Raw genomic sequence first — 13,873 nt, forward strand, 5'->3', positions numbered from 1 at the left:
TAGGTCAGGTGCGTAAGACTTAAAATTGTCAAAAAAAAGAAGGAGTCTCAATTGAATGGTTTAGATGGGAACACAACAGTTTTCTGGGCGAGGAGGAATCTGCTGGTCGCGAATTTGTACTTGTTTGTCCGCTGGGGTCCGGTCCTTAGGCAATTTATGCTCGCTTCGCTCGCAATAATTACGAAAGTCTGAACTTTACAGAGAACCCATCCTTACCGTCACCTTGTCCCAACCGACGATGTCTTTGAACATCCCTTCCATCGTCGATCCCTCCGAACGCATGGAGCTCGCTCCCTCCCTCGATTATCCCTGTTCTCCACTCCATGTCCTTGACTCTAGTCACATCGGAGAATTCTTGTGGGATCAATATTCCATTAGATTACACTACGGAATTGCATTGTCGATAATTAATTGCCGGGGGCTTATCGTGCGTCTGCAACGGCTTGTAACCAGCACCAATATTGTATCCGATATTAAACCGTCACAAGACGCTCACATTTGGTTGGCAAGGGGTTGTCGTTGCCTTGTCGGGCTATGCCATATTGCGTAACCGGTGCCGGTAATAGCCACACGCGCCACCTCAGTCACTTCAGCAGCGCCTGCCGCCGCGCGAGTCAGAGAGTAGAGTGCTCGCTCACGGCAGTAGGGCCTTGTGCTATTTACAAAAAACACGAGACCGCTGTGGGCTTGCTCGAGGCAATTGACCGCGAGAGGTGAACTAATGTGAAGAGGTGGCGCCAGGGGAAGACGGGTTATAGTCGAAGTACACACATACATAGCAAGGCTCATTATCGTAGTGGTACCGTCGCATGTAAATTAGTTAGTTTTGAATAGATATTGAATTGAATAGATATTGAATTGATCCGCTTGAGTGTTCGAACCCTGCATCAGGAAAAAGCGGGGGAGCTATGTGGCGCTATGGAGGCTACAGAGCAGGCATAGCCCCGTTGCGCGCCCCCCCTGTACATTGCACCCTGTAGCACTCAGCCATGGCTCTGTAGCACTCTGTAGCTTCTCTCACACAGCTCTGTAGTACTCTATTGCAAGACATATCTCAGCACTTAAAACCATGTAGTCACACAGAGCAGTCCAGAGTACTTTATAGTAGCGAGTTGCACCCCAAAAGATGATGTGAAGCTCATGGTATTCATTGGTGGCTGTATGTACGTACATGATCCTACAATACACCAGCAGCCGCCGCAGTCCGAGAGCAGCTCAATATTGCATATCGACAATATCCTCCCTTCCTCTGAAATCACATCTACGGACAATTCAACAACCAATACACGGCAGTACCATGCACTAGCACGACAAAGACTGACAAAACACGCATGAAGAGGTGTCAGTGGGTACTCGCCATCACCGTCTAGAGACTCTGAGGTCTTGCCAGCTATGACGAGTGCGGAACACCTAGATGATGACAGAACACGCCGTCAATTCCAAGAAATGGATATTCAACGGTGCGCGGATATACATGACTCTGATGAAGAACATGATACCTCGTAAGGAGGCCTCGAGAGAATAACGAACGAAAATGATAACAGAAGAGGGACATACCATCATGGGCCTAGGCAGTTGTAATCACCATCACATAGCCGCCAGATTCTCTGTCAGTGCATCACATTACCAAGTAAAATCCAACCCATTGAGATCATGTCAGAACGAACAAACAAGCGGATGTAAAAGAAGAGCACGCACCATCAGCTGCTAGGATCTCAGTGAAGTGTATCAGTCTTGATGAGGCTGCACTTGCACCGAGATATTTGATAAGAAATGCTATATCACTTCAGTTGTGGACATGAAAGTTTGGTCAGAGATGTCAATGCCAACGGGTGAGAGTGAGGAGGGCAAGCGAGCGGAGGATGAGAGCACTCACGTTCGGTTGCAGGTTTGGCTATTTGAAGCCGGGCGATGGAGTTTTATATGCTCGAGTCAGACATCGGGAGTGTATACTAGAAAGGCGTATGTAACGAGGATGAGATACTGAGCGGGACAATGTAGCGTTCGTGACAGGGGACGACTTGGATTGAGGTGGAGGCAAGTCAGAAGCGACGCGCGTCGCGAAAACTTTGGTCAACCCAGTCACGTGGTAATTTAGGGCAGGCTCTGCGCCACTGCGACGACTTGTCTTCGCGTTCGATGCGCGTTTCGTTGAGCGATACACTGCAGAATGCTCGCACACCCTACGCACACCCTTCTTTCCTACTCCTTCGGGTCCCTAACGATGCCCACCACAGCTTGCCTCCTCCCTTCTCACTCGTCTTTGCCCAGCCATAAACTTTCATTGTGACATTCCCAAATTCTCGCCCGATTGACGTCTCAACGGGAAAGCACCATCGGCAGCCCTTCAATGCTCAAGCCATGCATACATTCGCTTTAGTTGTCAGTGATGAGGGTTAGTATGGTGAAATGTAGCACTGGATAGAGGTAACAGTAGGCTCAGCACTCGTCTGTGTGGTACCTTTTTTTGTACGGTCATCATACTGTCATCTTCACGTTGCTATCCTGTATGTATACAGGGTCTGTGGTGCGGCAGAAGGACGGTAAGCCGATGTAAATGCGAGTATTTGATGATTTGAGTATCAGGCATAGTCAATGAGAGCCTTCAAGCCCTCGAGTGCTTTTGTTGACAACTTGACTCACCCTCAACGAGTTGTTGACTAGCCGTAAAATGGCCATAACTATACGACACACTACTTCAGTACCGGTGTTAACATTGTACCTCGATTCTCGGCTCTTTCTACAACTCCGAGCAGTAAGTATATACACATGCACGACAATATAGTGCTATCATACTCGCTTATGCACCGTGTCGCACGCCACTGGCTACAGTTCCTGATACGATGGCTACACAGTGCTACAGCGGCTACGTACCCCTAGACGGCGGCTACAGTGTGCTAACGACACTACGTAGCCCTTGCGGGAGGCTACGGAGCAAAACAGGTTTTCCTGATGTGCGGTGTGCGTGCAATTTCTCCATCAAATAAAAACAACAACCGAAAGAAGGCCCGGGCTGAAGGCGTCTACCGTCGCGAGGGTGGCGAAGAAGCGCCGCCCGGGTAGTTTTGCATCTGGGCAGACTTGCCCTGGCCTGCCCCCATATTTTGTAAGTTGCTGACAGCTTGCCCCCTGCTTGTGCTGTTCTTACGGCTGATGTACGGGAGCAATAATTGCTTGGATTGGCGGTAAGTGGTTACGCGATATTTGTAACGGATTTGAACCATTACCGATTCCTCATCGAGTATTGTAAGAGGTTGGGGTCTTGGTCTTGAGGTATTCGCGCTGAAATGCGGTAGAAATGATTCAAACCTAGACAGTACTCGGTTTTCCGGCTCTTCAGAGACTGCCTATTGAGTTAAGGATATTGTGGTTTTTCTCTGTTATTTGTGGTGTGGGTGTGAATAGACCGAGTTTAATGGTTGGGACAATATAGGATTGCTCTTAGAGACGCAAGTTCACACAGATATTGCACTCCTAGTTGAGCGCAACAATGTTCAAGCTGGTTTGACTGAGACAAGATTATATTTGCACAAGTACTTCTTCGTACAGATGCAAATAAGGTGACACAAATATATTTCCTAGTCTACTTCTGATGTGAGGTAGGTAGGAAGCAAGATATTCAATTTCTGCTTCTTAGACTGTTGATTCCCGTTAAACTTCTGGGGGATTGCTCGCTTGCGCTCCTCCCCTCCTTATATACCTTTCCCTCTGGGAACATTTTACCTAATCATATTACCGTATATGTGCCATTCTTCCCTTGTGTCCTTTCTTCCATTTGAATGCTGACTGATCATGATACCATTTCTGATACTTTCTTCCTTTGTGATTAGTAATCTATCCCGTTCTGAGCATTTCTTTCTCTCGACGCTGAGAGAGGTGATTCGTAAGCCTGGTTTATAAGCCTGCTGAATAATGAGATGCTGACTGAAGACAATGCACAGTCGACTCGAGAGTTTTCTGACAAACCATTCGACATTAGCGTGATTCCTAGTTCCTGTCTCGGCTAACTCGCTGACATATCCCGACTCGGCGACTCCAAACGACTAATCGATTTCTACATAAGGCCCTGCTTTCCCCATCCTTCTCTCTTCTTCTCTAGTGGCCCACAAACATATCCCATTAACCTACTCATCCAATTCTCACCCTGACTCACTGGATATCGACTGGCGAATGCTGTAAAAAATAACCAAGCCCTCCTCCAGTTTTCTACCTTTGCGTACGCATATCTTACTCCCACTTTCCACCTCAATCCGGCTCCTCCTTCAACTCGAAAGATAACATGCCTTCTCTCAAATCGCTCTACCCCCGTTACTTCTCCAGCCACTTCTGGCGTCGCCATCATTCCTTCATCACGGAACATCCCAATCAACTCTGAACCAACTCTGATCACATCAAACAGCTCTGTCATCATCACCCATTCTCTTTCCTCTTCTTGACGCCTTCGAAACGGGATGACGAATGCAGGATAGTGAGTAGGCAAAAGGGTGTATGGCTCGTTAGGCGGCCGACCTGCAATGAGTGACTGATTGGAATGAGCTGATTGCGGGGATGAGTGAATTGGCTCGAGCCCTATGTCGGCTTCGGTTACAGTTTGAATGGTGGAAATACGAGAAAGATTCGAAAGAGTGAACATGATGGTGATGTGGTTATGTCTGAATTCGTCTGAAGTTTCTGCGCCGCCTTAGCCTCCATATTTATTCTTGCACGCTCTAGCAGCTCCTGTCTCTGGAAAACCTTATCGTCGAATTAGGCATGGAATTCCAGCGATCATCTCGCTTTGAAGAAAATAACACTAGGGATGGTTCTGGATACAAAACAATGTCCATGCCGGACAGCGCCTGAGAGAACGGTACCCGCCTGCCCGTCGAGGGTGCGGATGGTATTCCAAGAGGTACGAAGGTTACAAGTAAGATACCGAGTACATACGAGAGTCCGTGAATATATATACGAGATCTGGCTTGTTTGCCAGGAGCAAACAAGCGCGCGTGATAAGATAAGATCACCCGCCCGGTTACAGCAACGCGGAAGTGGCGCCTGGGATAGATGTGGCCCACTCATATTGAGTGCCACACCGTATCCCTAGCTGCCCCTTACAAGTATCGATAACGCTCTGTCTCATCCCGGCGGTTCTAGCGGTGCTACACTTCTGCACAAGGGCGACCGCACAGACGTCTATCGAGCCACTCTGGAGACGCCTCCACAGCCCGGTGGGAAGACAGACGTCGTCTACAAGGCCCGCGTACGGCGGTGCCGTCGTCAAACTCCGGAACGAGGCCGAAGCGTATCGCAAGATGAGCAGATTGCAAGGGATACGAATTCCGCTGTGTTATGGATACTTTGTGGTTGGGCCTATGGAGTGTCTTGTACTTGATTATTGTGGGGAGCCGCTCTCTGTGCCCTTTGCGGATCTGGAATGGAAGATCAAGTGTGTGTTCTCGTTACTTTGCGTAATGCGCCTTCATTCGTTCGTTCATTCATTCTCATGCGGTTGCATTTAATGTCAGGGGTGAGGTCATGCAAGGATTTTGGTCTATTCATCACTCTGGTGTACAGCACAAAGACCCCTCAGAACGCAACGTCCTACAAGATTCCACCAACAAAATCTTCATCATCGACTTTGAGCATTCGTCGACGTCGCACGACTGCAAGGGCGCATGTCCAAAAGTAAGCGCGATCGCACCGGAAGCACCTGATTATGGCTGCGCCGAGCTGTGGAACGTATTCACGGAGCTGGGGATTTGGATGCCATGTGCGTCTTTCTTTTGTGTGTTTTTATCCCGTGTGCTTTTTGGTCTAGGAGTCAGTCATGGAGGTTGTTAATTCAGCACATGTTTGGTACGGTGACGAGCGCGTTCATATGGAGCTGCTGTATGAACCCGCCGAGCTCGTCAGGCGTCATCGACCGAGATATTGGTCTGAAGAAAAGGCGAACATCGAGGCGTGGACTCTCGTTAAGGACTATGCCCGGAGATACCTCCCAACGTACCACGCACACATTCAGGAATTGGAAGGTGGGTACCCACTTTCTAACCTTATATAAGACACTCATTCTTGCTCTATTTTGTTTTGGTTTATCAGCTGAGCAGGAAGCTGAAGAAAAAGAGACACCAGAGAATGCGGCGGCATCGAAGGGAAGGAACAAGACCACCCGTGGTGCAAAGAGCAAGCAAGCCTCCGTTATTGAACCTCGCCGCGATCCCGACGCACGTCCACAACCTAGAACCTATGCATTCTGACGTTGTTTCGGTTTCTTTCGCACTTTTATTTCTCTGTTTATGTTCTCTGCCATCCACAGACGACGTCTACAAGCGCATTGACTAAATTATAATTAATATTCTGTATTCTTCGTATGAGCGGCAGCGGTTGGGCAGCGGTCTTTCTCGTTTCGTGCACTCTGGGACTAGGACCAGTGAAAGGGTCATCATATCAGAATGGGTAACCCCAACATGCCCACCACCCCTACCCCAAAAATACTCGAAACAATCCAGCCTCGCAAGTATTGTCCTCGCCAATTGATCTTGTGCCACTGCCCCAACTAACTTCCCTACGAAGTGTGGCGAGTCGCCGTCATCATGACTCGTGAGAACACAGTTGGCGCTGACTCATTTAGCGGACATTTCGTTCTCAGCTGGTCCTTACCAAGATGACTTCCTCAGCAACTTAGTTGGGGCTGACTGTATAAGTTACCCCCACACTTGTATATCAGGGCCTGTCAGTCGACTCGTCGATGTAAGGCTTCGTTGATATGGGGTTTTATATATGGCAAATCTTAGGCGAATCGGATCAACCGCAGTGGTCGGTCTTTTTGTTATAAGGAGCAAGGTCCCACTACTTCGCCGCAAGCTTCAAGTCTTCCTTTGACTCCACCCGTGCTTTCTGCTGTGAATAGCAGTTGAGCTGATCATCATGACTATTACTCTCTATGATTGCTTCGGAAATGCTGCTAAGGACTATGCATGGAGCGCGAACACTTGGAAGGTCAGTTCCATCCCATGCCCTTGAGATGCGTAGGTCGACTCATCGACTTACTGAACTTGGGAATCAGGCCAGGTATGTCGATGCGCTGCTTACCAGCCATGGTGTCCACATGCTCACATCCAACATTATTGCAATCGAAGGTTTGCGCTGAACATCAAGGGACTTCCGTACAAGACCAAGTGGACAGAATATCCCGACATCGCACCTACCTGCAAGCAGCTCGGCGTCTCGCCCACCGCGGAGCTCCCCAGCGGTCCCTACTACTCCGTCCCCATCATCGAGGACTCATCGACCTCGACGACCGTCGCCGACTCCTTCAAGATCGTGCAGTATCTGGATAAACAGTACCCCGACACGCCCACGCTCATCCCTGTGGGGACCGCAGCGCTGCAAGCCGTCTTCGCGGACACGTTCTTCTCGAAAGTGCGGTCGTTGTACTTCTATATGAACATCAGGGCGTATAAGCAGTTGAATCCGGTGAGCCAGGAGCATTGGAGGAGGACGAGGGAGGCGACCTTTGGGGTGAAATTGGAGGAGATTGCGCCGGAGGGATCGGAGAAGAGCAAGCAGTTGTGGGGAGAGGTGTTGGCGGGACTGACGGCGATGGCTGGGTTCATGAGTGCGGGAAGGGAGGAGGGGCCGTTCGTGATGGGCGAGAAGCTGACGTTTGCGGATGTGGTGGTTGCGTCGGTCTTGACGTGGGCGAAAAGGCTTCTTGGTGAAAATTCGAAGGAGTGGAAGGAGATTTTGGAGGCGGATGGGGGCGTTTGGGCGAGATATGTGGATGCGTTTGCGAAATGGGAGATGGTGGACGAGGAGGGCTTGAAGACTGCACCTGTGGGCAGAGCCTGAGGCTGAGGCTGAGCAGTTGCTGAACGTGTTAGTATTTTAAATGGAATGTGCGAATTGTTGGTGGATCAAGTCTGTCTGTGAAAGGTGAAACGAAGTTGAAACTATTGGTGCAATGGCGATGGGCCACCGCCACAGGGGCATTCGTGGCCGATACTCTGGCGTGGTAACGGAGCCGAGCGAATTGTTCATTCATCCTGCCGACTTCCTGCCGACTTAATTTCCTGGAGCTGCGCCGAATATTGTGAGTGTCAAACTGCCTCTCCTTCAACTTGCATCATCCATCTTTTCGCCTTATTATCTCGAAAAGTGATATCTCGTGTTTGAATCTTCTGATGATGAGAAAAGAGAGCCAAGGTTATGGGTCGTCAAGAACGGCAACCGGCCGTACGGGTGACAACATCGTTACCAGGTCCTGAATTGCCCACGACTTCGTCTTCGTCTGCTTTCTTCTTTCTGAGGGTTGAGTCTTTTGCTCGTCGACGTCGTGCAGCGAGTCTGCCGTCCATTCTTTCCTAGTCTTTCTTTCATCGACTTGCCCTCTTAAACTTCGCCTTTTCACCCCAAGGCTACCATCACTGGCAGGACCCAGTCTTTGCGATGCCCTGTAACTCGATTTCTTGCTGTACAACTTCTGGTCTTCAGTAAATGTCCGCCGTCTGTCTCTCTCCGGTTTCAATCCTCCGCTGTATAGACCTCTCTCTGCTCGACACTAAGCTTCTCTTGATTCCGCCTGCCCTGGAGTTGGTATTTGCTGCAGGGTTGATGTTCGCCGGGAGAGGGCAAGGCAGGCAAGTCCTACATCTCTTTGGTCTTCTATGTGTGTGGGAGATGGGAAGGACTTTGGGTGGCCGGAGAAAAGAAGGTGTTATGATACAAGCGTTGACCTATGTCAAGGCATCGTTACCATGGCCAGGAAGATAGTATCTCTTGTGGATTATATTCTGGCAGTGCTTTTGAATGGGAAATTGTACTGATGCTGGTGTACTTGGCAGAAAACGGTTCCTTCTTGTCGCCGATGGCCTCTCTTACTTTCTTCTCGCCCTATTCGATGTCCTTGCCCACAATCTCTCTTTCTTCACTTCCCCATCCAATTTCAATTCTTTCCGGGCTTTCGATCTCGCCATCGGTGCGTTCCTTCTTCTCTGCAGATGTTCATGAGCTGACGTGACACAAATATCTAGGGGCCATGTCCTTCTTGCCCCTATTCTTCTACACCGCGTTTCTCTATCTTTATAAACGTGTCAATTTCTTTCCCGAACTGCCCCAGCGGTTCACTATGCTTGCCAAATTATTCGCACTGGTCGTCATCCCCATCATCATCGCCACGAACGAAGTTGGCTCGTTTGTTGGCAATACCTACCGTGCGTGTTCCGACCCAGAAGCATCCTTTTCTCTTTTCTGACCGACACTCATGACTTAGAGCTCGTCCAATTCGCCAATGGAGCACCAGCGACACCTGCGGTCGGGACGAACGATGATAAGGTCATCTTCGCCCGGACGTTCATCAACAGCACTTCGCTCGCCCTCCTCGTCGTTTATCAAGCCGTCACATTTTTCCTCGCTATGACACGCCTTGCCAGGGCTCTCATCGGGCAACGGTCAATGGAACTTGAAGGTGTCTCTGGATCGGACAGACGATATTTGTTTAGAGGGACGGGTTGGATTGCTGCTGGGGTGGCGTTGGGAGGTGTGGAGACCGTCCTTGGCTTTGTCTCTGATGGTAGCTTTGGGTTGTTCTTTACGAGGAGACTACTTAGGCTGCTCGGGAGAGCATGCCTTGTCATTGGAGTTGCCAAAGGGTATGTGCATTCAAACCGAGAGTTGCGTCGAATTTGAGCGCTGACATGATGTGACTTCAGAACGGACACACTCGAAGACTTCTTGATCCTGGATGCCGAATTCCCTGCTAACAGAAACAAGAGACGTTCCATTCGTCAATTGACCATCGGCTCGCCACGCCCCCAGCGCCCCATGTCCTATGCTAACGGATCGAACCAACGTCCCGTCTCTCGTTTCTCAGTAACACCCCCCTCAACACGTCGCCTCAATAATCTCCCAAGAGCGGCCTCCCCTTCTACCCCCCAGTACCTATTCAGCAACAGTCCCAAGCGACCTTCACCGACTCGACCGCGCCTATCTCCGTTGACCATAAGTCGTTACGGCGAACGCGTCACCATTTACCAAGGCGTCAACCGGCCACCGACACTCGTTATGCGGATGTCAGACACCTTCCCCTCTCCTCAGACGCTCCTCGCATCCACCAGCATCAATACCGGCAAATCTCCCTTCTTCGCAAATCCGTCAAAACCTTCAGGCCCGAAGTCTACAGGACCGTTATCCAGTACTTACACAGGTACCGTCGTAGACAGCAAGCTCGGGACTTCCTCTCCCGATCCTTCGTCGGGAATGAAACTGCGAGACTCTACGGCCATTTGGCATACGCATTACAAGCAGCAAACCTCCTTCGGATCCGGAGACGTACCTATCATCACCTCTACCATGAGACCACGCGAACGAGTCTTCTCCGCTAGCAGTCTTGCGTCCGATTCTGGCGAGATCGTGCGGTCGTTGTCGAATAGGTTCTCTGGCCTGCCGCCGAGGATTACTGGGAAATATCGTGGGTCGATGGTGTTGGGTGCTGTGGCGGATGATTCTGAGGCTTCGGAAGAGTTGTTAGCGAGGCAGAAGAGTGGGAGTACGACTAATAGTGGGACCAGTCGAGTTTCGAGAGGAGGATCTGCGAGGAGAAAGCCACCGCCTGCACTAAGAGACTCGATGCTCTCGCCTGGACCCAGACCCGGCCCCGGGACGACGCAGACGGTATCTCCACCTCCGGACTCACCGTCCGTCTTCAGTACGAATGAAGAAGAATGGGGACGCCAAAACGACGGGGCTGCAGATTTCGATCCTCGGGATAACCGTCGAAGCTCTATCGCTCTGTCTTCCGAACACGTCAATTGGTCTCAGGTGGCCAACGGTGCGCGAGCTGCAGGCAACCGTGACAGTATTAGGGCGTCGGGTCAGTGGGCCACCGTAGCCGTGCCGCTCTCGCCTTCGGACGTGCAGTCCGTCACGAGCGGTCAAAGTGGGCGCACGCCGATCGACGTCAACCGATATCGCGTGTCGAAGTCTGCACCGACGCGAACGCCTCTCAGTGCAGAAGCCTTAGCTGCTCGAGGTGTGTACATGCCTTCGTCAGCTGTAGGCTTCGTAAAGCCAGGCTCCTCGCCGCTCTCAGTCCCACCAATGGGATCCTCAGTTTCGCCGCCGCAACAGAGCGTCTTGACCCGCTCCAGCAAGAGCTCTCACACCAACACCCTCGACATCGAATGGCTCTCGAACCCTAGCATGCCCCACGAGACGGAGGCAACCACCGCTAATGCCGTCGAGAAGGGCGGTAGCCGAGGAAGCAGTGCGAGCCGTGGTACGAGGAGTAGTGCGGGGATCGGTGGAAGGCCGACGGTGACGATGGTGAGGGGCGTGAGTGTCGGTCAGGTACCTAGACGGAAAACTCCTACGCCGACAAATACGATATTCTCGAGAGGGAGTATCGCGGCGGAGGTGGAGACGCCATCTCCGACTAGCACGGGGTCGATGAGTGCCAGAGGCGAATTCCCATTCGACAGCCAGTATTCTCTGAATGCAGGTGCGGAGGGTGGAACGGGTGTAGGTGTGGGTTCGAGAAAGAGGAGCGCAACGACGGGATCGGGCGCAGGCACAGCGAGACTTCAGAGGAAGGACTCGGAGGTGTTGGGAGATGAGGATAGGGAGATGGTGAGGAGGAGTTGGTTGGGAAGGTCGGTGAGGGCGAGCGCGATTATTCCATAGATTCTGAAGTGAGGTGATATTGGCGCCAGGGTCGCGTTCTTGTTTTATCCGTTTCCAATTCGTGCTCTTTTACTTCGCCTTCGTTCTTTCTTTCTGCTTATTCTTGTTCTCTTTATTCTTCGAGCTACCGTTAGCCCCCTTTATATTTTCGTTCTTCCATTAGGGCTATTTGAACCGCGCTTACCACGGACATTTCTCGACTGTACTGATTTGTCCATACGGCGATTCGTTCAATTTCTGACCCGTCTGTGCTCCACTGTCCGTACTATCCGCTGTGCTCACCTTGTTCCACTCCTCTGATCCACAACTATGCCATATATACCATACTATACTGGGCCCCCGACGGGGCCAGCGGACCCTGTATTGTAGCCTGCCTGTAGTCGCGTAGTGCTCTGATATAGGTGTACCTAGTCTTCGCCTTGCTCCGTTCAAGTTCTGGCCGAGATCGTGGACACTCAGAGTGCATATGAACCGAATAAGATAGGCATGAAGAAGTACAGTACGGTCCGAAGCACAGACGTCGTATCCAAGAGAATCCATTGCTAGCAAGGTGAATCGTATCAATTCTATTGAGACCGAGACGCACATCGTCAGACAGCGCAGCGAAGCAGCGTAGGGGGAATACGGAAGGTCGGGTGAGAGCGCGCACCTCTGGTATCCTGAAGACGGTGATCTCCTGTTGCTTGAAGTACCGCCGGTTCTCCTCGTCGATGAGGACGAGGTTGAGGTAATAGCGCGTGCTGAATTTCTTGTTCACGTCCCGGAACGTAGGCGTTAGGTCGAACCCGCCCAGGAACAACCGAATTGGGATCGTCTCTCCTGTCGTCGCATCGTCATGAACATAGCATCAGTATCAGGCCGCAGCAAGTGAAGGAGGTGATTGGGGCGCACCTCGTACAGGAGCACCGTCCATGATTTCGAACTTGGTGATGGTCTCGCTCTCGTTATATTGATTTGGTGGTGAACCCGTCGTCTCGCGTCGGATGATTGACAGTTCCATATGTTTGATCTTTATGCGGACGAGGAGGAAGTAAATCTTGCCCACGATGACATCTTTCAGATGGTACCTGCCGGAAGTGCAGAAATGAGCTTCCATGCCACTTCAACGACAACATGAGCCCGAAGTGGGAGGAGACGTACTTGGACTTATTGTACTCGAACTCGATGTGTAGACAGTCCTCGATGCCGACCTCCATTCTGATCGAGTTATTGCTGTCTGGTGGCATACGGAACGAGTGCACCCAGAGGTCCTTCTCCTTGTTCACGTCTGCCATTCTTCGTGATATTGTCACTCGGATGAAATACCTAGGTGTAACGCCACAACACAATATACGAGTATCTTTAGGGTTCGTTCACGATTCGCCCCCGCAGCGAAGACGACGTACCGCAGCTTAACGTTGATACCCTGATAGCTCTCGTATTGCTTCTCCACGTTCTTAAACAGAAAGTCGAAAGTCTGTGCCTGTCGCATTTCCCCAGGCGCCGCGAGTTCTTGTGATAAAGACAGGAATTCATGATGGTGTCCTCGGTCGTAGAAGAGCTCTGAGCGATGTGGGGCGTCATGGTGTAAGGACCACAGCCTCAATTGAAACATATTCTCCACGCACCAATATTCCCCACAAACTCGACTTTGATACCGTCATGGGTCATCCGCTTTCCATCTCGTACACGTACAGTCACCTGCGTGGATGGATAGTCCAGAAACGGATGAACATGAAGCCGAACGTGAGCAATGTCCTCGGGATGCTGCAGTTGAGGTATACGTACCTGGCCTGCTATAGATTCTCCATCATAGTACACCGGACACGATATTATACGCTCCTTCTCTCCCTTGATGTCGACCTTCTTCCGTGCATCTTCATCCTCCAGCTTGACGTCCACGTCTACCGGCGAGGCGAAGAAGTATGTTGCCATGTTCGCGAATCGTCTGCCGCCTTAATGTTGCTAATCGGGACAAAGTGTCTTGAATATACAGTCCGTTCGGACTACAGAAGGATGAATCTGGGTTACAGGTAGGGGTACGGTAGGTATGACCGGAGGGGAGAGACCGACGCGGATTGCGTTGAGGTCGAATGATTCAAGAAAGCGGTCAAGCTTGGCTGCGAGGCGGGGATGCGCCCCGCCTCGGCGTCGGCCGATCGGTTCCACTTCAAGTTCATCTACACACGCTTCACCGCCTCTCCGCGGGCCCCCAAGACCTTTCACTTCAATGTTT

At 51.0% G+C, this 13,873-nt stretch overlaps 4 protein-coding genes across 4 annotated transcripts; 3 read left to right on the top strand and 1 right to left on the bottom strand.

The window, feature by feature from the left end:
- Nucleotides 1-5,134: 5,134 nt before the first annotated feature.
- STEHIDRAFT_96493 (uncharacterized protein) lies at nt 5,135-5,820 on the top strand (the record flags this gene model as incomplete). Its single annotated transcript, XM_007303595.1, has 2 exons — nt 5,135-5,425; nt 5,505-5,820. The coding sequence occupies exons 1-2, from the start codon at nt 5,292-5,294 to the stop codon at nt 5,818-5,820; spliced, it is 450 nt and encodes a 149-aa protein (XP_007303657.1). The 5' UTR covers nt 5,135-5,291.
- A 1,086-nt stretch (nt 5,821-6,906) lies between these two features.
- On the top strand, nt 6,907-7,830 carry STEHIDRAFT_130786 (uncharacterized protein; the record flags this gene model as incomplete). Its single annotated transcript, XM_007303596.1, has 3 exons — nt 6,907-6,978; nt 7,046-7,050; nt 7,119-7,830. The coding sequence occupies 3 exons, from the start codon at nt 6,907-6,909 to the stop codon at nt 7,828-7,830; spliced, it is 789 nt and encodes a 262-aa protein (XP_007303658.1).
- A 258-nt stretch (nt 7,831-8,088) lies between these two features.
- STEHIDRAFT_146795 (uncharacterized protein) lies at nt 8,089-12,092 on the top strand. The gene is made up of 5 exons (XM_007303597.1): nt 8,089-8,618; nt 8,823-8,956; nt 9,012-9,191; nt 9,251-9,629; nt 9,690-12,092. The coding sequence occupies exons 1-5, from the start codon at nt 8,476-8,478 to the stop codon at nt 11,656-11,658; spliced, it is 2,805 nt and encodes a 934-aa protein (XP_007303659.1). The 5' UTR covers nt 8,089-8,475; the 3' UTR covers nt 11,659-12,092.
- A 39-nt stretch (nt 12,093-12,131) lies between these two features.
- Nucleotides 12,132-13,708, bottom strand: STEHIDRAFT_96496 (vacuolar protein sorting-associated protein 26). Its single transcript, XM_007303598.1, has 7 exons — nt 13,426-13,708; nt 13,266-13,338; nt 13,044-13,200; nt 12,799-12,963; nt 12,550-12,725; nt 12,308-12,477; nt 12,132-12,224 (listed from the first exon to the last, which is right to left on the bottom strand). The coding sequence occupies exons 1-7, from the start codon at nt 13,570-13,572 to the stop codon at nt 12,219-12,221; spliced, it is 894 nt and encodes a 297-aa protein (XP_007303660.1). The 5' UTR covers nt 13,573-13,708; the 3' UTR covers nt 12,132-12,218.
- Nucleotides 13,709-13,873: the final 165 nt, after the last annotated feature.

This window comes from Stereum hirsutum (assembly GCF_000264905.1).
Source record: "Stereum hirsutum FP-91666 SS1 unplaced genomic scaffold STEHIscaffold_6, whole genome shotgun sequence".
Classification (NCBI taxonomy): Eukaryota; Fungi; Basidiomycota; class Agaricomycetes; order Russulales; family Stereaceae; genus Stereum; species Stereum hirsutum.

What these genes read in the sequence shown, in the direction of transcription:
- STEHIDRAFT_146795 (XM_007303597.1), top strand. Translation starts at nt 8,476, where the DNA reads ATGTCCGCCGTCTGTCTCTCTCCGGTTTCAATCCTCCGCTGTATAGAC. An exon ending in GCCGGGAGAGGGCAAGGCAG is followed by an intron (nt 8,619 to 8,822) that starts GCAAGTCCTACA and finishes TGTACTTGGCAG; the next exon opens with AAAACGGTTCCTTCTTGTCG. An exon ending in GTCATTGGAGTTGCCAAAGG is followed by an intron (nt 9,630 to 9,689) that starts GTATGTGCATTC and finishes ATGTGACTTCAG; the next exon opens with AACGGACACACTCGAAGACT.
- STEHIDRAFT_96496 (XM_007303598.1), bottom strand. Translation starts at nt 13,572, where the DNA reads ATGGCAACATACTTCTTCGCCTCGCCGGTAGACGTGGACGTCAAGCTG. An exon ending in GGTATCAACGTTAAGCTGCG is followed by an intron (nt 12,964 to 13,043) that starts GTACGTCGTCTT and finishes CGTTACACCTAG; the next exon opens with GTATTTCATCCGAGTGACAA. An exon ending in TTCGAGTACAATAAGTCCAA is followed by an intron (nt 12,726 to 12,798) that starts GTACGTCTCCTC and finishes CACTTCCGGCAG; the next exon opens with GTACCATCTGAAAGATGTCA.